The following is a 24,283-nucleotide window of genomic DNA, read 5'->3' on the forward strand; positions in this document are numbered from 1 at the left end:
CTACACACCATTAACTAGGTACATCGGAGATATATCCAGTGGGAGATTATTTCTGAGGGAAGGCATTAGTAATGAGTTGGGAATGGGAGACATCGGGAGAGATTTTCTGCAGAAGATAGAATATGAGGAAGCAAAAGAAAGGAAGGGAAACATCAGGCACAGAGGGAGGAGTAGCCAGTGTAAAGGTACAAAAGTGAAGTGCAAGGAACAGCAAGAAGGCTCGGTGTCACTGGACTGAAGAGTACATAAAGAGGAATAAAGTATAAAAAGAGCTAGGTTGTTAAGGGCTCTAAATTCCAATACAACATGTTTCATTTGATCCTGAAGGTAATAGGGAATCCCTGGAGTTTGAGTAAGGAAGTGACATGGTTATACCTGGACTTTTAGAAGACAATTTTAGCACCTGAGTAGAAGGCGGACTAAAATGGTGAAATACATGAGGCAAGGAGATTAACCAGCAGGCTATAGCTATAGGCCATGTGTGAGGTGAAGTGGGCTTTCACCATGGAAGCTGCTGTGTGAGTGGAAAGAAGTGGACTTATACAAGAGATGCTGTGCAGGTAGGAACACCAAGACATAGCAACAGACTGAATGTGTGAAAGAAGTGCTAGAGAGGAGTTCAGGATAACATGGAGTTTGGAAAGCTGAATAACTAAGAGGATGGTAGGTGGCCTCAATATTGGTTGGGAAGTTTGGAAGAGAAGGTTGGGAGGAAAGATAATGAGTTCTGTTTTATATGTGTTCATTTTGAGTTGCCCTTAGCACATCCTTTTCAAAATGTCCAATAGGCAGTTGATGTGAGATTGGAACTCCTAAGAGAGGTTAAGATATAGATCTAGAAGTCTTCTGCATGGAGATAACTGAATCAATAGGAGCTAATGGGATCACTAAGCAAGATAAAGAGGGAGAAGAAAAGAAGGTCTGGACAGAACCTTGGGACACCCATGATTAGTGGGGATGACCTGGATGAACATCCAGCTAGGGAGACGGAGGAAAAGCAATTAGAAAGGGAGGAAAAGAACCCAAAGAAAGTAGTGTCACAAAAATTTGGAGAGTATCCAGGAGTAGGTAATCAATAGTGTTGAAGACTGCAGAGAATCAAGAGATGGCCATTAGATTAGGAAATTGAGAGGTTATTGGTAATTTGGGGAGAGCAATTTCAGTTGAAGGATGACATTAAAAGCCAAATTAGATGATTTATAAGGGAGAAGAGAATACCTACTACAGATGTTTTTCTCAAAAAGTTTAGCTGACAGTCCATCAAGAGAAATATAGCACAAGAGACAGAAGGGATAGTAGGATGAAGTGAGAGTATTTTTTAAGTATAGGAGAGGAGCGGGCATGTTTCTAGGTCCCAGGGAAGGAACCAGCAGTAGAGAGGGAGAGATAAAAGATCAGATAGAGAGTGGGGTTGATAAAGTGAGTGCTCTATTAGAGAGGATAGGAGGGGAATGAGATCAAAGGTACATTTAGAGGTGTTAGTCTTGGCCAAAAAAAAGAAAAAGAGTGAAGAAGGAATAATAAAAGATTATGATCAAATAAAGGAATTTCAAAATTCATGAACATTTAAGTGGAATGCTTGTGTGGTGATGATAATATCAAGGGTATGACAATCTATCTCTGTAGTTGAGGCAGAGGAGTAGGTCATGGGAATTGAGTAGATTGAGGAACAAGGATGTTAGAGTATTTGAGAAAATATCAATACATATGTTAATGTCTCCAGGTATGAAGGCAGAAAGACTGTGAACTAGGCACTGAAGGAAGAATGTCCTGGAAGTCAAAAGATAATGATCAGGACCTGAATTTGATGATAAATTTGAATAGTGTAAACCTCAAAGGAGGAGAGGTTGATGAGTGATTGTGGTAGAAGAAGTCTAGAAGTGGCAGTGTAGAGTTAGAAGTATTCTGACCCCCACCACACACCATGGCTGGAAGGTTCAAGTGAAAGTGAAACCAGCTGGAAAGTGTAGCTGGGAATATGATGTCACCAGACCCCAATAAATGCAATAAGATATAAAGAGTTAGAAAGAAAATAGTTTAAGATAAAAGCAGGTTTCTTCATTGGGTATAGGGCATTCCAAAGGACAAAAGAGGACAAAGCAAGATGGTCTTGTGTAGGACTTTTGGGGAAATGGTTGAGAAGGATAGGACTAAGGAAGCAAGCACTTGAAGGCAGGGAACAAGGCTTGCAGTTGCAGAGCCAGGAGTTCAGAATCACTGGGAGAAAGAGAGAGAACTGATATATGCTTACCATTGAAAAATGAGTCAAGACAGAGTTATGGTGGTTGGAGAGTGATAAGAAAGGCAGGTGATTAGGCTGTTCAAGGTTGTTCTTCAAGGTCCAACTTCATGGCAGTTAATGATGATATATCTCAGAAGCTTCAGGAGGTCAGCCTCATAATAGGCAGGAGCAGGTGGAGGTATGGCTCTGGAGAAGCAGGTCAGGAGGTAGAAGCTGACAGGGAGAAATGGATCTGGCCTAGGGGATGGCCTCTGGAACAATGCAGAAGGCCCTAGAATGCAATGGTCTGTATAGGCCTTGACACAGTGCCCTCTGGGAAAAGCCTAGTAGTTAATAATATTCTGTCATTGGAAATTGTAAATCATCATGTAGGAGTACCTTTGGAATCGTCTCTTCTCAATTCATATAGCCGCCACCCTAGTGCAGTCCCCCCGTTTCTCACCTGGACTACTGCAATTGACTTCTAACTTGTCTCAAGTTTCTCTCCTCTGCAATCCATCCTCCACTCAGCTGCCAAACTGAAAGCATGGATCTGACCATGTCACCCTATGCCATCCCACCCCCTATTGTCTAGGATCAAATATAAACTTGTCTGTCATTTAAAGCTCTTGATAATCTGTTCCCTTTCTATCTTTCCTGTCTTCATAAACTTAATTTTCCCAAATACACTCTATATTACCAACTCTGAAACTTGGAGTTCCTAAATAAAACACTCCACCATATTTCTTGTCTCTTGGCTTTTGCACATTTTATGACCTATGCCTGAAATTCTTTATTCCTTCACTATCACCTCATGGCTTCCCTGACTTCCTTCAAGATTCAGATCAAACCCCACTTTATATATGCAGCTTACTCCAAACCCCTTTTCTCTAAGATTGCCTTTCATTTTCACTGTACGGTACATATTGTCTATGTACATAGTTACTTGTGTATTGTTTTCCCCTTCCCCCTAGCCAGTTAGAATGTGAATTCCTTTATAGCAGAAACTATGATTTTGCCTTTCTATTGTTAGGGCATAGCATAGGAGCTGGCAAATAGTAAGTGGTTAATAAAAATTTGTTGACAATTTTTTTTTTAATGTGCAAAGCACAATTCTTCATCAATAGCACTGGAACCCTTAGCTAGGATGGTGAAGAATGACTTTGGAATTATTCTAACTCTGCAGTGTACACCTTAACTTACTCTATAAAATATGTATTGATCAATTAAGTTGTAACCTCACTGGTTCAGTGTCTGAAATAATCTTCAAAATTCTTTCTTGGTATTAAGGTTCTTTTAAAATAGAAGTAGTTGCTTTAAGAGATGATATTTCTCCCCACTCCATTAAGCACTGGAGATCTGGTAATATGGTAGATGGAGCATTGGACATAGAGTCAGAAAGATCTAAGTTCAAATCCAGCTTTATGCACTTACTTAACTGTGTAACCCTGGTCAAGTCAGTTAATTTTTGCCTCGGTTTCCCAATCTGTAAAATGGAGACAAGGATGACCTCTACGTCTCAGGGTTGTTGTAGGGATCGCATTACCTAATATTTGAAAAGCACTCACTATGTAAATTTTAAGCACTATGTAAATGCGAAATGTTATTGTCTTCAAGCAGACCACATGATATTTCTTAAGGGTTGATGCATATTTTGAATAATAGTCTCTGAGGCCCTTTCCAACTCTGGAAATATACAATAAGATAAAACATGTGAAAGATACACTCTTTTTGTCCCCCAAGAGTTATCCAACTTGAAGAATTAATAAAGAAATTCAGAATGGGCTGAGCAGTGGAGAGAGAAGACCCTGCTAGAAAATATTTTGTGTTTTCTTGTTCATTTTACGCTTAATGTAGGTTTTTAAGAACAACACCACCTAAATTTAGTACTCTGTATGTGTGTGAGAGGGGGGAGGGGTGGGTGGAAGGAAAAAAGTATCCCAGTTTCACTGTTTTACAACAAGCATTTTGCCAATTAATTGACTTTCCTGACTAATTTTTTTAAGTGCACAGGAATTCGATTTTAAATTAACCAGGAGCTAACATCTGTATTTGGGTGAAATTGACACTGTAAGACTAATGTAGGGGGGAGGTAGAAGGGAAAGAGAACAATAAAGATCGATGGGGTTCAAGGGATGCAGGTGAACTGAGACGGATTGGAACTCTTATGTTCCCCTTGGTTCCCTAATTGAACTTCTTGCTTCCTGTCATTGATTGGCCACCATTAGACTGAGAGTCAAAGTGTGACATTAAGCACTGATGGAAGAATGTCCTGGAAGTCAAAATAATGATCAGAACCTGGATTTGATGATGAATTTGAATAGTGTAAACCTCAAAGGAGGAGAGGTTGATGAGTGATTGTGGTTAACCACTCCTCCTCTACCCAGTGAAACATCTCTTAAATTTAGGAGATGTAAAAGATAACTTTTTGCTAGGGCTATAGTTGAGGAATGTCCAGTACCATTTAGGACTGTGTGAGCCTTCAGCATAACGTATCTATCATTTAGAGCCCAAAAAATCAAAGTATTGTAGAGTGTTTTTGTTTTTGCCAAATTCAAGTAATAGTACATTATAAATCCCTATGAGGTACTGGGGGGAGGGGAGGAAGAGACAGCTGAACTCTTTTTTGCCCTAACATAATATCATCTTCACACAATCACCTCTGACATCTATATTCTACAGACTGCTCATATGAAATCATGATTAACCTCTTCAAACTCAGGAGATTTGAAAATATAATCTTTTTTTTAGAAAGTTCAACCAAATAAATTGGCAGGGTGTATTGAAGTCAGGTGAGGGAGTGGAGAAAATGGATAGATAATTTGCTTCATTCAGTCATTAAAAGGTATGAAAGACTAAATTACATACTCACATCTCCGTGGACTAAAAATTATTCAGAGGTAAATCTGAAACTGACTAAATAGGCTTGTCCCAATGTGCTTTGAAGAGTCTTCTTGCCCTTACTTTGTTTTTAATTATATCCAAGTTCATTTGGATGAATCAGGGCAAAAATAGACTCCACTGTGTTCCTGTTTCTTACTCTTTACTTGCTTTTCTCTTTTAGGGCTATAATGGAGCACAAGGAACTCTTGAAGGTGCCCTGGGATTGGCAGATTGGTAAGGAGATGGTTGACCTTATTGATGATCCTATCTGTGAGAACCCATAGATATTTTCTTTAAGGAGGGAATGTGTGTGGGAGTGAAGATAGTGGTGGTGGTGAGGAATAAAGGAATAGGAGGAGTAAAAAAAATATAAAAACTTTTGGAGTTTGACCCTTACAAAGAAAGGGTCATAGACTGGAAGTTTATGTTCCCTAACAATTCCTAATTGAGTTCTCTGACCACTGACATCGACTAGCCACCATTAGATTGGAAGCCAAAGGATGTCATTGAGTAATGCTCCACTTCACCCCAGCCCCCCCTCCCCCCAAAATAGCAATGAAACAGGACCTAAGTCTGAAGGGAGGAAAAGGATGACGATCTGGCATGACCAGGAAAATCACTGCAACAGTGAAAAACTGATGTCATTAAGAACTAGCAGTTTATGGGGGAAGGGGAAAAGATAAAGAGGTTTAAGAAAAAAACATAAAAGAAAACAGACTGTACAAGGCATTCTGAGCCCATAAACCCCTTTTCTGATGGGAGCTGTAAGCACAGAACTAGTTAATTGCTTTCCAAATGGATTTGGTTTTGAGCTGGTTTATAGTCATTCTGCACATCCTGGAATTCACTTGTTTCTCAGATTCCTTTTTCCTTTTTCAATTTAGAAAATGGTTTTATGATCTAAGGTGATTTTGTAAACCTCATATATTAAGCCAGTTGGCTAAAAGGAGCAACATTTCCGGGCTTGAAATTTATAGAATGGAAGACTTGGTGTCTGTTCTTGTACATGCTGTCTTATTGCCTTTTGAGGTCTGGAAATTCAAGGTACAGTACAAGGAAAGGAGAAACACCACAAGACAGGAGCTAGCAAAGAAAAAATGAAACAAGCCATTTTCATTGAAAGGAAAATTCCCGGAATAAGAAGGAACAAGATGGAAACAGGTCAGGTGCTCTGGAATCCCTGGTAGACTCAGGCACCCCCCAAAACCAGGAAAGTCCGGTGAATTTTATAGGATTCTTATCTGAGTCAAGCAAGATCAATCATTGGGGGAAAGTAGTGGGGAGCCTGCACGTGGTATGCAGACTAAGGTTTTGGGACTGATGCTGATTCATTGGGTCAAAGGAGAGGATATGTAGAATGCCTAGAGAATGCACAGCTAGTTGATAATCCAACTTCCCAAGGGACTTTCCAACATTGATCCAGGCCTTACTTTAGGGGGGGAATCAGGGAGTTCTAACTTCCCTGGTTCTTTGGTGGTGGGGCAGAGAGCCTCCTGAGATCCTTATACTTGTACAGACAGACCATGATATTGTATGTTCCCATTGCTAGATGGAATTCTCTTTATCATATTTTAACCATGGTCCATCTGCCAGAAGTAAGTTGTGATCTAAAAGTGTATTGAAGGCTTGTCTAGTCATGCTTTGAAATAAAGTGTATTAGTATATCAGTATCATTTTCCCCACCACCAACACCTGCATCCAAGGACAACCTACTGCCAACAGAAATCTTCTTTGCAGGAATATCTGAAATTGCCCTATTCTTTCTGAATCTCTCTGAGGTTTGCATCTATTGTCTTCAGGACCCCACAGACCCATCAGTTGGCTAAAAAACCTTACTAGTTCACTTTTAGAAGTTTTGAAGCTGTGTTACAATTAATTGAAAATCAGGCTCTTAGGATTTTTTTTTCCAAAAGGGGTTGGATGAGGTGTAGTTTGAAGCTGGGAAAGAAACAAACTGTAAGTTGTAGATATATTTGCTTTTGATCATCTTAGAACCATGAAAAAACATTCTGAATGCTTGGTAACCCTTCAAATAACTCATGAGTAGGAATTAATTTTTATTGCTGGTAATAATAATGATCAGAAAGAATATGTGTGCCAACTATATGGATGTCATATGTGCTTCCATGGGATTTTTTAATTCAGGGTTAGCTGAATGCACCATTAAAAGAGAGTTCCATTTTTGTGCTCTTATACTGCCTTGAAAATGCTCAGGGGACGTCAGAAGGCAATCAGATGTGTTAGGCTAATCACAGAAGAATCTGCGTAGGGACAGTGATTGGACATGTGCTCAATTTGACCAATTTGATGTAGAATGGTCATTATTTGCTTTTGACCCCTTTAGATGGGGGATTAGTAAAAAGGTTGGTTGTTTTATTTGGGGGGTTTTGCTGGTTTTTTACTCTAAGAATGAACTTCTTTGCGATTTTCGGAGAGGACAGAAGTAGTTTACTTTAGTAGATAGAGTTCTAGACTCAGAATCAGGAAACCTTGGATTCAAACCTCCTCTTTGACATTTAATGTCAAATATGCTTTGTAGCCACAGGCAAAATGACTTAACTTCTCTGAGGTTCAGTTTCCCCAATCTCTAAAATGGGAATAATGCTAATGCCCTCAGTACCTACCTTACAGAGTGATTGTAGGGGTTACATAGAGCAGTGTATGTAACTTTTTGTGTAATTATTTATGTAACAACAATTTATTTGTCTTTTAAGCACAAATAAATAGCAGCTATTATTTTCATCCCAACCGAACTTCTCAGCTCCTTAGTCAAGGAAGAAGTCTGACCTCTATTCTTAAATTTTATGAACAAAGGATTTGGGGAGGAAGAGGAGGAACCTATAAGTCAGATATTTGATTTCACCCCTAGGGATCTGCAGGTGTCATAGCAGCCCCGGTCCCACTGTACAAGGAAGAGTTAGGGTGTAAACAAATGAACTACAACTTCCCTAGAAAGTACCACAGGAGATGGGCCCCAAATGTAATGTTTCTCTATCTTTGCCTCTGTCTTTTCTCCTCTTCCTCTTCTTCTCTTTCTCTCTCTTCCTCCTAGTCCTCCTCCTTCTTTCTCTCACCCCACTACCTCTCTCTACTTCCTTCCTTCTTGAGAGTGTGTCGACTAAACTTCAAGTGCCCTTTCCTCACTAACACTCCTCTCAGTGGTGCCCCTTTCCCCTGCCACTTCCAGTCCCACCCCAAATCTTATATATTTTTGAAGTTAAAAAAAAAAGGACAGTCTATCAATGGAATAATATAGGTATCATTTTTTTTTTAATCCTTGGCAAAAAAGTCATTTAATGAATGGCTGTTTCACTATTCTTTCTCTTCCATTGTATCAGCCAACTGCAGAGGGCAATTATTTGAAAGTATTAAGTTAGAAGAGTTCCCTTCTCTACTCAGTAGAACTAGTCCTGATTAGCCAACTAAGCCAAGTAAAAGCTACAATCCAACCCAGTGAAAACATCCTCTCCAGAGCCTTGGTGCTCTGGCCACAGCAGGAAGGCTAATAAATAACTCATTGAGCTCTCTCCTCATCTGCTAGAACTGTGTTAAGAATTCATAAACTAACTTTAAACTGTTCTCAAATTCAAGTGCCCCTGGCTAGAGAAAGTCTGAAATGTCCCATCTTACTTGGGTTTGTAGGCTCTAGGTTTGTTTCTGTTCTGTTTTCTGAAGGCCAAAAGGAACCAAATGACTTAGCAAACCCAGCCTTCTCTAACCATTTTCCCTTTCCGAGTTGTGCCTGCCTCTTGTCATGACTTCATTCTGAAGTCGGGGTTTCATTTTCCTTCTTTCTGCCTGTCTGTATCTTTCCTTTTTCCTCCTTTTTTCTTTCCAGACCTGTAATTTTATCGTAATAGCAGTCGGCTCTATCCCTGCAGTTTGATACCTGCTCTATAACTTATAGTTTTAGAGAATTGTGCAGGGCACTGAGGGGGTAAGTGAATTGTCCAGGGTCACATAGGTTCTATGAGGCAAAAGGTAGGTTCTCAATCCACTATCAAAGCAGCTTCTCAGCAAGACCTTCTTGCTTTGGCTTTCTTAAAATCCAAAATAGATTTTAAAATGTACAGACAGGCCACACTAATAATAACTCACATTGATATAGCCCTTGAAAGTTTGAAGAGTGGTACAATGGAACTAACATGGGCTTTGGAGCCAAAGGACCAAATTTCTAATCTGATGTCTGATTTTAACTCTCTGCGAAATCTTGAGTGGGTCACTTAATATCCCACAGCATCATCTCCCCCGTCTGTAAAATGAGAGAATTAGATCTCTGAGGTTCCTTCCAGCTCTAAATATATGATCCTGTAATTGATCAAACCTCATAACAAAACTGGAAGGCTCAAAAATCCTGCAGGCAGGACAGCTAAACCTGGAGTCCATGAACTTAGGTGGATAGATAGATGGACAGACAGACAGACAGATAGATTTGTTGTTGTTCAGTCATTTCTGTCATGTCTGACTCTTCATGACCCTATTTTGGGGTTTTCTTGGCAAAGATATTGGGTTGGTTTGCCATTTCCTTCTCCAGCTCATTTTACAGATAAGGAACTGAGCCAAATGGTAAGTGATTTGCCCAGGGTCACACAGTTTGTAAGGGTCTGAAGCCAGATTTGAACTCATGAAAATGAGTCTTCCTGATTCTAAACCCATTGCTTTATCGACTGTACCACCTAGCTACCCAGATATAAACTGTATTTCAATATCATTGTTTCCACTGTGATCTTATGTATGTCTTATTTTATGCAATTAACAACATTAGGGCGGGGAGGGACCTTTAAAGTCATTTAGTCTAATCCTTTCATTGTATAAATAAAGAAACTGAGTCCCTGAAAGGCTTGCCCAAGGTCACAGAATTATTAAGTGGAAGAGACAAAATTCAAACTCTGGTCTACTGTCTCCAAAGTCTGTACTGTTGAAGGCAGCTGGGTGGTGCAGTGGGTAAAAAGCTGAGCCTAAACAATGCAGATCAGCACTGGTTCAGCAGCTTATGAACTTAGGGAGTTGCCTGGTGTCACAAAGAGGTTAAGTGACTTCCTTGGGTCACATAGTCAATATGTATCAGAGGGAACACTTGAACATTGGTCTTTCCAATTGGTCATTCCAAGTCCAGTTCTCTATTCACCACTCCATGCTACCATTCATACACTGGAGACAATTATTATGTTGCATAAAATGTCCAGAAAAATAGATAGCCAAAGAAAATAGATTTGGTGGTGGTTTGAGGTATCTGATGAGTAATGGCAAAGAATCTTTTTCCTGATTACAGCTGCAAATTTCTGTCACATACTTGTTTAATACTCATTGAGAGTCCATAATGTTCCAGGCACCATTAGAACAGAAGTATAAACATGCAACCCTTCCTTGACTCTGCCGCAGTGTCTCAGAAAGTGCAGAGACCCATTCTCAGGAAGAATGTGCATGGGAGCACCTTGTCTCCCACCAATGCTCAGATTAGAAAAGCAGCGTCTTCCTGTTGTGTTCATCGGAGATTCCAAAGGTGAAGCCAAATACATTTCCATGCATATTTATACACTGCTCATGCAAGAAAGGCTTTAACTTTTGCATTTTTAATGAGCTGGTAGTAAGGCAAATAAATTATAAAAAGCATGAAACCCAAGGGCAAAGAAAATAATTTTCAACTTTTTTTTATCAGGGAATATGGATTCTTGAGAAAGGATCCAAAAGCCTATATTATTAAAGCTGAAACATCCACTGTAGAGGCTGCTGGCATTAGTAGATAGGTGACTAATCCAGCTTCCTCTCCCATGATTCCACCACACTAGAGGGAGCTATTGGCTTGAGCTTTCCTCCATTAGCTTTTGCAGTATTGGGGAGGGGGGCGGAGGGGAGAGAAAGGAAAGGAGGGGCATAGATCTGATGTGACTTGTATTTCATTAAAGGCTAAAATCTATTTAGGATTCATACTGTGTGAACACTCCTCCTATGAACAAATCACATTTTTCTTTGGAAGCCTCATGGGACTTTGTGGTCAAAGAATGATAAATGGGTATCTGAATTTTGGTGCAAAGACACAACTGCTAGAGATTTCCCAGTATAGGACAGCCACAGAATTAGTATGTCATCGCAGATTAGGGCTGACCAGGCCAGTCTTCTGACAATTTAAGTTTAAAATGGGGATGAAATGAGACAGTAATAGTGAGTTTAACAATGAATAAAAGGAGATTTACTTAGCCATAACAATCAGAAGGATATTCAACAAGACATTGAGCAGAGGAACCTTGATGACTCAGTTGAGCACAGTTCTCCTGACTCAAATGTTGCCCATGGTGGTCCACTATTCAAGCATCAGAGAGGTCGTGGCTTTTTGTGCTCAGGTGACCCAAAAAGAGTAGCAGTTGTCTAAGCCTTTAATTCCCTGAGCCAAATAGACTTTGAGGATGATTTCAATGCTTTCAAGTTAAAGAACTAGTCCACTCTCATGGTAGCTGTTCCTACTGCTACTCATATGTATAATTACAGATATACGATAGAGCTGTGCAGAGTGAGAAATTGACCCCTAGAGGATTTTTAAAGCAAGTTTCTTTTCATCTTTATCACCTCTGTTGTCCAGCAGGACTCATTCAATGAATCACAGAACTTAAGAATTAGAAGGTACCCCAGCACTGATCTGGTTCATCCCATTCATGAAAAGAATCCTTATTAGACCACACTTGTCAAAGTAGTCAAAACAGACTTTGCTTCAAAATATTAAAGGGGTGGAAGCCCACAGTTTCTCAAGGTATCTCATTCCACTTTTGGAGAGCTACAATTGTTAAAGTTTTTTGTGTATTTGTTTTCTGACATAATGCCTCAGCTGGTTTCTTTGTGACTGCCACCCATTGCTCCTGGTTCTGACTTCTGTGGCCTAGTAGAACCTATTACTTTCTCCTAGAATCTTCTCTTCTCTGGACTAAACTAGTCTGATTCCTTTAACTGATTCTCATGACAATTGAGCAAAGATTCATTTCTTTTCATATAGAAATGGGAAGTTTCTGGTAAATCCCATTGTTTCAGTGTTGGTGTTTGTTGATCATGTTTGGTGTTTGTTGATCATATTGCTTTTCATACCTAGAAGAGACACACTGTACCAGTCTCATGTTCATTTCACAGGCTAATTACTCAATTACCCAAGAAAGAGAGAAATTCATAAATGGTGAAACTAAGAGCCTTGGCCTACGATTTAGTTTTTTAATAAATATTTATTAAGTACCTACTATGTGCTAGACACTATGCTAAGCACTAGATTGATCATTTTAAAGTGGAAAGTGTTCTCTGTAACATCTAATTTGAATCTTGCAACAAACCATGTAAGAAAGGTCCCATATGCTTTGTTATTCCTATTTTATAGATAAGGACACTGAAGCTCTGAGAAATGATGTAATTTGCCCATGGTTATATAGTTAAAATATGCAAGAGGTGGGATTTAATACAGTAACTTAGATCCAGAAATGGAAATGACCTTAGAGGTCATCTTGTCCAGCCTGCCCTCATTTTGCAGATGAGAAGACTGAGGGTAAAAGAGGTTAGTGACTTGCTTGAGGACACACAGACAGGGAGGAACAAAGCCAGGATTTGAACCTTTCACTCTGATCATTACACTATACTATACTGACTCCTGAACTAAGTTTTCCTGTCTTCCAGCATAAGACTCTAACCACTCTTCAGGTATCAGGCAGCCATTCTTTCTTTTCCTCAAATCCAACACACCTTCTTCTATCACCATAACTTTTCATAGGTTGTCCTCCTGTGCCTGGAATGTGTTCCCTCCTCCCCTCTATCTCTTAAAATCTCTAGATTCCTTCAAGACTCAGCACAATTGCCACCTTTTACATAGGCCCTTTCTGATTCCTCTGTTTCTAGTGCCAACCTTCCAAAAATCATTATATGTGTGTATTTATTTCATATAGATTTTTATATGTACATGTTTCCCTGGAAATAATGTAATCTCTTTGCAGGAAGGCACTGTTGTGCTTTTTTCTTTATATTCTCATTGACTGCAAAAAATATATACGTGATTTAGCAGTAGTAATAGTAAAGAAGTCCTCACTCAGAAATTGACCATTTTAATAATCAATCTTGTCTCTCTACTACAAAAAAAAAGGAAGGAGAGAAGCATTGGAGGAAGGGAGTTCCTTTTAGGGGTGACAGAATAGGTCCTGAGTTTTTCTTTCATTGACTTCCACCTTTCATGCCTCCTGAATAATACTGCTCTCCTGGAGAGGATACCATGGTTCATACACTCTGCCCTATGCTTGCTCCCACAGGACTGTTGTACGTTGGCTTCAGCGCCTGCATGTTTGGCCTGTACAGCTTCATGCCAGTAGTCATAAAGAAAACCAGTGCAACATCTGTCAACCTCAACCTCCTCACTGCAGACCTGTACAGCCTGTTCTGTGGATTGTTTCTCTTCCATTACAAGGTGAGTGGAGATAGGAAGCTTGGGAAGAAGCATTCTGTTGGGCCAATTGCTAGTTGATAGGAATGAAATCATCTAGGGAATTTGCCTTTCATCTCAGTGATGGATTACTCTATGTGTGATGATGTTTCCTAGGGCTTTAGTCCCAAAGCCTATGTACTTCTGCCCTTTTAGACTCTATGAGCAGCAGGTACAAGGACACCAAGAAATCTCAGGTCCAGATTTTTGGATGTATCATGATCTACAATCCTCCCCAACCCCATTTGCTACTTATTAGTTGCCAGAGGTGACATGAATCAGGAGGCAAGAGTGTAATCTTCCTTCCCTCTCTCAAATTACTTTGATACATCCATGGCTCCTGATTTCATCAGTGTGACATGCCTCCCACTGCTGTATACAGTATAACCCTATTTACCTTTTCATCCTATGTAATTCCTTTTTATGTTTCCCACTATCATCCATGGGAGAGGGGGGGAAAGGGAGAGGTGGGACCCAAAGCTCTTCTCTTGATTTCTGAATGTATCATCTATAGACAGATTCCCTGGAGGAGCCCTTCTTTTCTTTTAGTATTCCAGGGATACCAATATAGCATCTGAGATTTTATAGAATCAAAGGATCTAGAATTAGAGATCAGAGGTTCATATACTTAGAACTAGAAAGGACCTGTGAGGCCCCAGTGTGTCCCCTTCATTTTTATAGGTGAGGCTCAGATTGGTTAAGGGAGTTTTGCAGGTTCATTCTGAAGGTAAGATGAGTACCCAAAGTGTTCCTAATTCTAAGGCCCATCACATCTCCTTCCTTCCACTATACCACAGTGCCTTAAACCTCACTGCCCCAAAGGAGTATTCTCTTCTGCCCTTAGACTCTGGGTCATGTTGTCAACTTGAATGTGGATAAATAAGAGTAAAAAAAACACTAAGTCAATGTGGGACAGTAGAAAGACCACTGGTTTAGAAGTTAGAGGTTCAAATGCTGCCTACATGGCTGTGGGCAAGGTAATTTCCCTGAAACACCATATGAGTCAATCATTCCCTACCTCTCAGGGAGGTACCTACCCAGGCTATGCCAAAAATCCACACCTGCTGCTGTCTTCTTAAGTAGCCAGAAGAAGAGATGTGGAATCACTGTGATGCCAAGGATCCAAAGGGTTGCTATTACAGGTCTGGCAGGACTTGTTTCATATGGACAGAGCATTGCTGGGCATAGGCTTGAACATCTAAGCAGATATGGTCCATTAATGGGACCTTATTAGCTTCCCTCAAAAAGTAATACTGTCCTTACAGCTTTGTTTTATAAAGTATTCTAGGCACATTAAAGACAGGTGTAGGGAGTATTTTTGTGTGTTTCTGAGACAATCTTTCTTTTCATATTGAGATCTGATCACTTTTTCCAAGAATATGCCAGGGTAATTGAATTTAAGTGTATCATATACCATGCTTACTAATAGTATTTTGGTGAAAATGTACTCCTGATTTGGATGCAGTCTCCAAATGACTAGAGTCAGTCAGTAAGCATTTATTAAGCACCTGTTGTGTGTCAGATACAAAGAAAGACAAACTATAGAGTATTTGGCCTCCAGTAGCTCACAATTTAAGAGAGAGACAGCTTGCGAATCACTGTGTTCAAATAAAATATATACAGGACAAATAGGAAATAAATGGCAGAAGGAAGGTACTATAATTAAGAGGGATTGGGAAAGAATTCCTACAGAAGGTGGAACTTTAGCTGAGACTTGATAGAAGATAGTAGGCATCCAGAGAAGGGAGAGCATTCCAGGCATGGGAGACAGAAAAAAAAAGGCCAGAGATGGAATGCCATTTTCTTGGAAGAGCAAGGGGGCCGATGTCACTGAATTAAAGAGCATGTGGAGGATAAGGTGTAAGAAGCCTGGAAAGGTATTTGTGGGGGAAGGCAGAGTAAGTTATAAGGGCTTTGACCACCAAAGAAAGGATACTGGAAGTGATAGGGAGTCACTGGAGTTTATTGAGTATGTGAGTAATATGGGTCTGAGTGGAGGATGGAATGGGAAGAGTCTTGTGGCAGGTTGACCCACTAGCAGGCTATTGCCATAGTCCAAACATAAGGTGATGATAGCGGGCACTAGGGTGATAGCAGTATCAGAGGAGAAGAAGGGGGCATATTCAAGAGATGTTGAAATTGACAAGCCTCGGCTACCAATTGGATATGGAGAGCAAGAGAGAGGAGGCAAGGATGACACCTCGATTGTGAGCCTGAGGGACTGGGAAGAAGATGGCAGAGGTTGGGGAGAAGAGGAAGACCATGAACCATGTATGGAACTCATTCAGGAAGCAAGAAGAATATCCTGAACATCTGTAGATAGCAGCAGGACTGAAGGAACTGATTACTCCAAGAGCTGCACCAGAGAATGATATTTGTAAAGTGTTATTAATATTACTGTTAGCCAAAAATTGAACCTAAATCCCACAGAAAGAACTGTGGATTTGAAATCAAAGAACCTGTATGTTGCCATGGACAATTAATCTCAATTAATTAATCAGGCATTATTATTAAAGATGAGGAAACTAATGAATTAATCTAGGTCATTTAATCTCTATGAATCTCAGTTTTCTCATCTGTAAAATGAGAGGACTGTCTTAGCTGATCTCTAAGGGCTTTTCCAACTCTTAATCTATGATGTTGTGACAAATACACAACTTCTCCCTTAGCATCTCAGAGCTGGGAGGGACCTTAGAGATCATCTAAAAGAGGAAGCTGGTGGCAGGGGGATGGTGTACTGAACCTGGAATCCAGAAGACCTGAGGTCAAATTTGACCTCAGACATATACTAATTGTGTGATGCTTGGCAAGTCAATTAATCTCTGTCTGCCTTGGTTTCCTCATTTGCAAAAAGAGGATAATAATAGCACATGCCTGAAAGGGTTATTGTGAGGATTAAAAGAGATGTTTGTAAAGTGCTCTTCAGGTCTTAGAGCTCTATATAAATGTGCTCTGTTTTTATTGTTACAAAGTCCACCCTCCCTTATCCTTTCTGAGTTAACTATGTTCATAGTCCTCCTCACAGCATGTAATTATCAAAAGGATGTTAGATTTGAATTTTAGAAGACCTGATTTTGAATGCTGGCCCTGTTACTTAATATTCGTGTAAACTTGTTTAGTCGTTTTCAGTTGTGTCTGACTCTTCACAACCTCATTTGGGGTTTTCTTGGCAAATATACTGGAGTGGTTTGCCATTTTTCTTTTTCCAGCTCATTTTTCAGATGAGGAAACTGAGGCTAAATAACTTGCCAAGGGTCGCATAGCTAGGACTGTCTATGACTAGATTTCACTTAGGAAGGTAAGTCTTCCTGACTCCAAGCCCAGCACTCTGTATCATGTAACCTCTCTGGGTCTTAGTGTCCTCATCTGTAAAAATGAGGAAGGTTAGTTAGATTAGATGATATCAAGGTTCTTCCAGTTCTGTCTATGATTACTTAACACTTGATTGATAAACTGTCTTGTATTGTTCTAGGCATATTTTCTATAGAGGCAGCTAGGAGATGGTGGATGGAACAAGGGAAATGTGAGTTCAAATGTGACCTCAGACACTTCCTTGAGTAAGTTGCTTAACCTCTGTCTGCCTCAGTTTTCTCAACTGCAAAATGGAGATCATATAGTAACACCTATCTCCCAGGGCTGTTGTGAGGATCAGATGATAATATCTATTAAACACTTAGCACATAATAGGAGTTCAATAAATGCTTGTCTCTTTCCTTCTATATATTATCTAACTCTGATAGAAACAAGTAAAGTCCTGTTCAATTTCCTATTAAAAAAAAAACCTACCTCATATTTTATAACCATTTCTGAAGGAACAGACCAGAGAGACAGATATCTCTATTCAGTCACTTTTTCAAGTTCTTGAAGGCATGGGATCTTAGATTTAGAGCTAGGAAGGACCTGAGAAGCCATCTAGTACAATTCCCTCATTTTACAGATGAGGAAACTAAGGCCATTCTTGGTTAAGTGACTTGCCTGGGGTCATCCAAAGAGTTCATGGCAATCAGGGTTTAAACCTAAATCCTCTCATTCCACATCCAGCATACTTTCTACTATACACACTGCCCCTCAAGTCAAAGGAGAGGGAAGTCTTGTAAAGCTCCCCTAACAATATTCCACTTTGGCTTGACTACAGCAGGGATTCTCAAATTTTCTGGTCTCTGCACAGCACTCTTAAATCTGTATGGATTATATAAAGCCTTGGTTATTATGAATTTGTTATGAAATTTCATTATTATTATTATTAAAATAATTTTGACCTTGGGAGCCCCCCCCCAAAGAAAGAGTCTTTGGGACCCCCCATAATCCACAGATCATATGTTGAGAACTACAGCACTATAGTATTTGCCCTGCAATATTTATATGCTGCCACCAGGTGGTAGGAGAGAATCACAGTCACCCAGTCCTTATCCTAGAGCATTCTAGACAGAAATCAATAAATTGACCCATTAATTTTTTATAATAGATTTATAATTAATAAAAAGTGGCTTAAAATCAATTGGTAAACAGTACAGCTGATGAAATTTAACCGTTTAGATACAGTAGCAAAAGTTATATAGTGCTAAAGCTAAGTATCTTTTGGTGTGTTTTGTTTTTATGTTCATATGTTACCCTGAGCCTTCTTTGAAGACTCTTGTAACAAAGCAAGGGCAGTAAGAAAAACTGATACTGTGACCTCATCTGAAAGTACATGCAACATTCTACATGTGTAGGAATGCGCCACCACACACGTACACACAGAACTTCCTTTTGTGGGGGTTTTTTTGTTAGAAATCTATGTTCTCTCCCTTTCTACTCCATTGAAAAAAAGAGAAAAACAAAACAAATTCTTTGCAACAAATATTCATGATCAATCATGTATCCATATATATATATATACACCTATATGCATATGTAATATGCAATAAATTTTACATAAACATGGTATATAAATCCATCACCTGTCTCTCAAGATGGTATATTTCTTCACTGATCCTTTTAACCATAGGTGTTCATTGTATTGACCAGAGTTCTCACACCTTTCCGAGTTGTTTATCTAATGTTGCTATTTTATAAATTATTCTTCTGGTTTTGCTTAATTCACGCTGCCTCAATTAAAATAAGTCTTTCTATATCTATCTGCACATGTATTACCCAGAGTTCATTGGGAAATAGCCCAAAGAGTGAGGTTACATGGAGGTGTGGTTTTAGGCCTGAAATGTCACTAAGTCAGGTGATGGTCAGGACTGACAAAGGATTACCAGGCTGCTCTCATCAATGTCTTGTTAGAGAAGATAAATGTAAGGGAGTATATGTATGTCTAAGCCTAGGATACATATGATTGGTCAGTGAGTAGCAAATGTCATCATGACCCAGTGCATAGTCAGTTCAGCCAGTACATAGCTGGTTCATACTAATAAATTCTATGGTACAGCTGGCTACTATGTCAGGAAAAGAGAGAAAAGTTTTGCTAGGGCAGGCTGTGTCCTTGGGCTGGGGAGAATCTGCCTGGGATAGTGTTTTGAGGCTAGGGAGAGATGTGATTTTAGATTTGGGTCCAAGCACATGCAACCAAGAATACTGGTAAAGTGCTTTGCAATTAGAGGTACTATATAAATACTTATTCCTAGCCTCTACTTCTCTCTCCTTCCCTCTAAAGCCTTTTCATAGCACTATTCTTTCTTGAAATTCAGTCTGTTATCATCCACTGTCATACCAGACATCTCCACCTGAATATCCCAAATGAAGTATATGTAAATGGAACTCATCTTTCCGGCCCCCCCCCCACCTCAGGAATCTTCCCCTTGTACATACCCCACTATTTCAGTTGTGGGTATCAACATCCTTTCAGTCACCCAGGTTTATAATCTCAGAATCATCTTCGACTCTTCTTTGCCCATACCCAACCACACCATGGTTCAGTCCCTCATCATCTCATCTAAACTATTTTAATAGCCTAATTGTTCCCCTTACCTCCTCTTCAAGCCTCTCTCCTCTCTGATCCATCCAAAACAGTTGTCAAGATAATCTTCCTACACTCGAAGTCTGACCATGTCATTCCCTTGCTCAAACAATTCCAATGGCACCTTATTGCCTCTAGGATAAAGTAAAACTCCTCAGGCTGACATTAAAGGCCCTCTTCATTCTGGCTCCCACCTACCTTTCTAGACTTATTTCACATTACTCTCCTTTGTTCACTCTTCAATCCAGGCAAGATGGCCTGCCCACTGTTACCCAGAGTCATCAAACCATCTTCTACCCCCATACATTCACACAACCCATCTACTATTCATAGAATATATTCCTGCCTCATCATTGCCTTTCAGAATTCTCCTCTTCTTTCAAAGCTCATTTCAGGTGCCACCTTCTTAGCAAAGTCTCCCTCTTGCCCTTAGCTGTCAGTACTATTTCCTTCCTCAAATATTCTGAGAGTTCAGATATCTCCTTTGTCCCCTTCATTCCCTTCTTTGTATAGTACTTAACCTGTGCACCTGTTGTATCCTTGTAACAGAATGGAAGTTCTTGAGAGCAAGGACTGTCTCCTTTTTTGTCTGTGTACCTACTACAATGACTTGGACGTAAAAGGCCCTTAATATGTTGAATTGTTTGGAATTGAATTGACTAGATACAGATGCTCACGTAACATTGCACAAAGAAACAGCATATCCCTGGATCTGGATTCCAAAAAGCTGGGCTGGAATCTTGACTCCACTAGTTATTATCTCCATGACCTTTGGCAAGTCATTTGAACCTCTCTGAATCTTATGAACTTATAAGCAACCTGCTAATGTTAACATTAGAAAATGATCCCTGGGAATCTGAGTCTACCTACATGTGTAATTCTGGCTTATCCTTGGGTTCAACTCACTCAAGGTTAAATTGATTGCACTTTCCCACCTTCCTAGCAGCTTCCCATTTTTAACACTGATCTGTAGTTTTCCTTCTAAGTCCAAGGAATCAGCCTAGAAGGAGAGATGAGGCCCTTGTACAAAGCTTTCATGCTTTTGAATTCATTTTCTGCAATGAATATCTGAGTATTCCTCAAGGGAGAAGAAATTTAAGTTATTCTTTCTCACAGTCACCAGGTTCTATTCTAGCTAGCATCAGGTTTTCTGCAACTATGTAGTATTGTATTTTCAACACAACATTTGGCTTATTGAATGTTTATGCTCTAACTGGTTTTCCTGATAAATATGAAAAGTTTAAGGTATTCATTTTCTGGCAGTGTCTTAGAGTCAAAAATTTCCCCTCATTATGGAAACATAGCAAAAAAAAAATTAGGAGACATACTTATAGTTTTTTATTAATCCATCATTGTCTCAAAATTGTTCCAAAAATAGGCTTAAAGGACATCCATTTTTCTGTTGTTTCTCACTGAGTTTAGCTTTCCCATCACAGACAGTGACACTCTGTTCTGTCACCCAGTCATCAGTTTGTTTCCTTGGAGCGAACTGTCCCTCCAGTATTAGAGAAGTACACTTTGAGAGGTGAGGGTCACTGTCACAGAGATAGTTTCCTTAGTCTAAATTAAATGGTTAAATGAAGTTCTCTTGTCTAAGATGGATTATTCATTTTGTGCTGTTTTCCACTTGTGGAAAATCCATTCTATCCCCAGTCCAATGAGGCCTGCCCTGTTCCTGGGACTTATCAACACACTGATAACAACATTGACCAGTCACTCAAATTTCCCATCCCTGGGGAGCGAACAGCCTGGTTCTAAATTAGAATAATCTGAAAGGTATAGTGCTCCTTGAAGACTAGCATTTTATGAGACTTTCAAGAAACAGATTTTTTTCTTACGCTATACCTTTTATCACCTGGCAGTGATATTGAACTCAGAGCAGTAAATCTATAAGAAATCCATGGGCTTTAGAGACTCCAAAATCAAACGCAGAGAGATTTACATTGAAGCTTTTTTCTTTTACGTGTCAGTTTCTAGCCAAGAACCTTGGCAATTACTATGGGCAAGCCCATCAAGACAACACTGGCTAGAGAATGCACATAGATCACTTGCAGAATCCTTGTTTTCTGTCTGTACAGTCCCACAGCATCAGTTTATATAGACACTATGCTTACTTGATATAATGTAAACAGAATTCTCAGAATGCTTCATTGTAGCCTGCCGGCTATGTTAATAGAGCCGGCCTTACCAAGATAATGAAGTCTCTTCCCAGGAGTATCCTAGCTAAGTGTGGCTGGTCAGCAAAAGGTTGGCCACCAAGTGATGAATTGTATGGTCATAGCAATTCATGAAAATATCTACTAAGCCAGAAAAGGTCTAGGCTTTGCATAGGTTAAAGGAGAACTCTTATCATTGAAATCACGAATGTTGTCAAGGTCACCTCCTACAGTAAGGATCTTATGAGAAAAGAATGAAGTAGGGAAACAGTATAGAAACTTCATGAGAGAAATTGATTTGGAGTCAGAAGATCTAGGTTTGAATCCCAGCCAGTCCATTTAACTGCATGACACCCAGGGCAAATTATTTAATCTCCATGGGAATCTGTCTTTATCTGTAAATACGTGTGCATGTGTATGAATAGATGGATATATACATACATACATATATGTGTGTGTATGTGTATATATATACATGGAGGAGAGTGGGAACTAAAAGTCTCTTCTAACTCTAAATTTGTCAGTTGCGTTGGGGGAAACAGCTTCAGGCCTTTGATGCTGAAAAAGAATTAAATGCCTATATACCTTATTCTATGTACATTTTATCAAATTTTTTTTTCCATTCTAATGCTCTTAAACAAAAGAAATTTCTTTTCTCTTTCACCCTCAGTGGAAGTGTATATACATACTCTAATGTTAGGAAGATTTTTAAATTTTGAATCAGACCTATGATTTCATTGGCCTAGACAGGTGTTGTTGTTTGTCTCAAAAAGGATCAAAAGGACATCTTGATGTTGGTCAGCATACGACATGTCCAGCTGTGCCTGATAACACAGGTACAAGTTCAGAAGGGTGTACTACTACAGGTCAGGCACAAATAGCCCATATGACTATGGGAGGGAATGGGTGTATAAGTAAGGTATATAGATAACACACAGGAATAACAAGCATATATTAAGAACCTACTATGTGCCAGACACTCTATGCTGAGTGGAGAACACAAATATAGGGAAACCAGTCAGTCCTGGACTTGAAGGAGTTTCCATTCTAATGGAAGAAGATAACAGATAAAGAGGAGCTTTAAAAGAAGGTGGGCAAAAGGGGAAAATGAATAGGGAAACCCTCATGAGTAAACTACAATGCACACTTAGGTAAACTCCCTCTATCAGTGAAGGGCATATGAGTGAAAGCTGTTTGAGAGCACTTGGAAGTTAAGTGACTTACCTAGACCGTATGTATGTATGAGAGGCAGTGACCCAGGTTGTCTTGGTTCCAAGTCTAAACCTCTACACACTACTCCATAATAACTCAAGTGAGAGATATGGACTTAAAGTACACTGCCTCCATCCTGAACTTTAGCCAGGAGTGATGGAACCTTTTGCTTGTACTCAGTGTTCAGAGGCAGCAATCCATCCACCTTCCATTTCTTACCTTGCCATGTTCTGACCCTTAACCCTGCTTCCAGCCTCATGAATTTTATAGCTGGCCTCAGTGGTTTTGGTAACTTCTCCCATCTTTTTTAACTGGCTGATAAATTGAAAGACAATATTAGAGCTTTAGAATTATATATTGAAAATGTTCTGTCTTCACATGACTCTATCTCATTGTCTAAACCAGGGAAGGGGGCGAGAAGGGGCGATGGCCTCGAGGCCATATGTGGCCCTCTAGGTCTTCCTTCAAGTGCAGCCCTTTGTCTGCATCCAAACTTCACAGAACAAATCCCCCTTAATAAAAGAATTTGTTCTGTGAAGTTTAGATTCAGTCAAAGTGTCACACTTGAGGACCAAGAGGGCTACATGTGGCCTCGAGGCTGCAGGTTCCCCACCCCTTCACCAATAAGCCAACTTAAAACTCAATCCTTTATATACAAAATGGTAAGTCCCTAGATTTTGGCAAAGAAGGAGGAGAGGGAGAATAAGCATATTATTAATAATAATACTAATAATCCAGGAATTGATTATTAAAGTAAAACTATTCAATTTCTCTGCTAACATGGCACCATCCTGCCCTTTCAAAATAACTCACCTTCTTAGGAGGAGGTAGAAGTCAATACTCCATGTTGCCTTGATATCATTAAGGAAGGTAACTGACTTAAAACTTTCCATTACCTTATCCACAGTTCAGTGTCATTGCTGGATTGCTTAAATAGCAATGGTTGAGAAAAATAGAAAAAAAATTTTAATTGGATCCGTTTAAAGCGAAAGCAACAATTCATAAAGACTTGTTTCTCCTGAAGCTCCCCAGAACTGTGCCACTTAGTGAATCCAATTCCAATTTCCAAGTAGTTTGATTCCATTGGATTTCCCACTTGAACTATAATATCTAAGGAGAAAGAGGTCATCATGACAAATTTAATTCCCATGTTGGAACTTCATTTGTTATGCAGATATTCACTGCTGACAAAAGAGAAGCCACTTGTCCCATGCAGAGAATTTCTGGTTTTCTAGGAAATATAATCAACCCAAGATTTTTAGCATTTCAACAGTGTTAGTTTTCATCAGGAAACTTTTGGCATGTTTCATTCTCTTTATTTTGGTGCTAAATCTTTTTTTTTCTTCAGATATTTTAAGAGATTTTTAATTTAAAGATTTTCTAATATTCTCCTGTCCTTGGGTAAGGAATTCTGGTTATACACTTTGCTA

At 39.5% G+C, this 24,283-nt stretch overlaps 1 protein-coding gene across 2 annotated transcripts in view; it reads left to right on the top strand.

Annotated features, from left to right (window-relative positions):
- SLC35F1 (solute carrier family 35 member F1) overlaps positions 1-24,283 on the top strand; it is a 570,025-nt gene that overhangs the window by 497,015 nt on the left and 48,727 nt on the right. For both annotated transcript variants that reach the window (XM_072643146.1, XM_072643145.1), the window contains exons 6-7: positions 5,286-5,338; positions 13,375-13,529. In XM_072643146.1, the coding sequence (XP_072499247.1) occupies positions 5,286-5,338; positions 13,375-13,529 (208 nt within the window). The remainder of the gene's footprint in view (positions 1-5,285; positions 5,339-13,374; positions 13,530-24,283) is intronic.

The sequence above is a fragment of the Notamacropus eugenii genome, chromosome 2, assembly GCF_028372415.1.
Source record: "Notamacropus eugenii isolate mMacEug1 chromosome 2, mMacEug1.pri_v2, whole genome shotgun sequence".
Taxonomy (NCBI): domain Eukaryota; kingdom Metazoa; phylum Chordata; class Mammalia; order Diprotodontia; family Macropodidae; genus Notamacropus; species Notamacropus eugenii.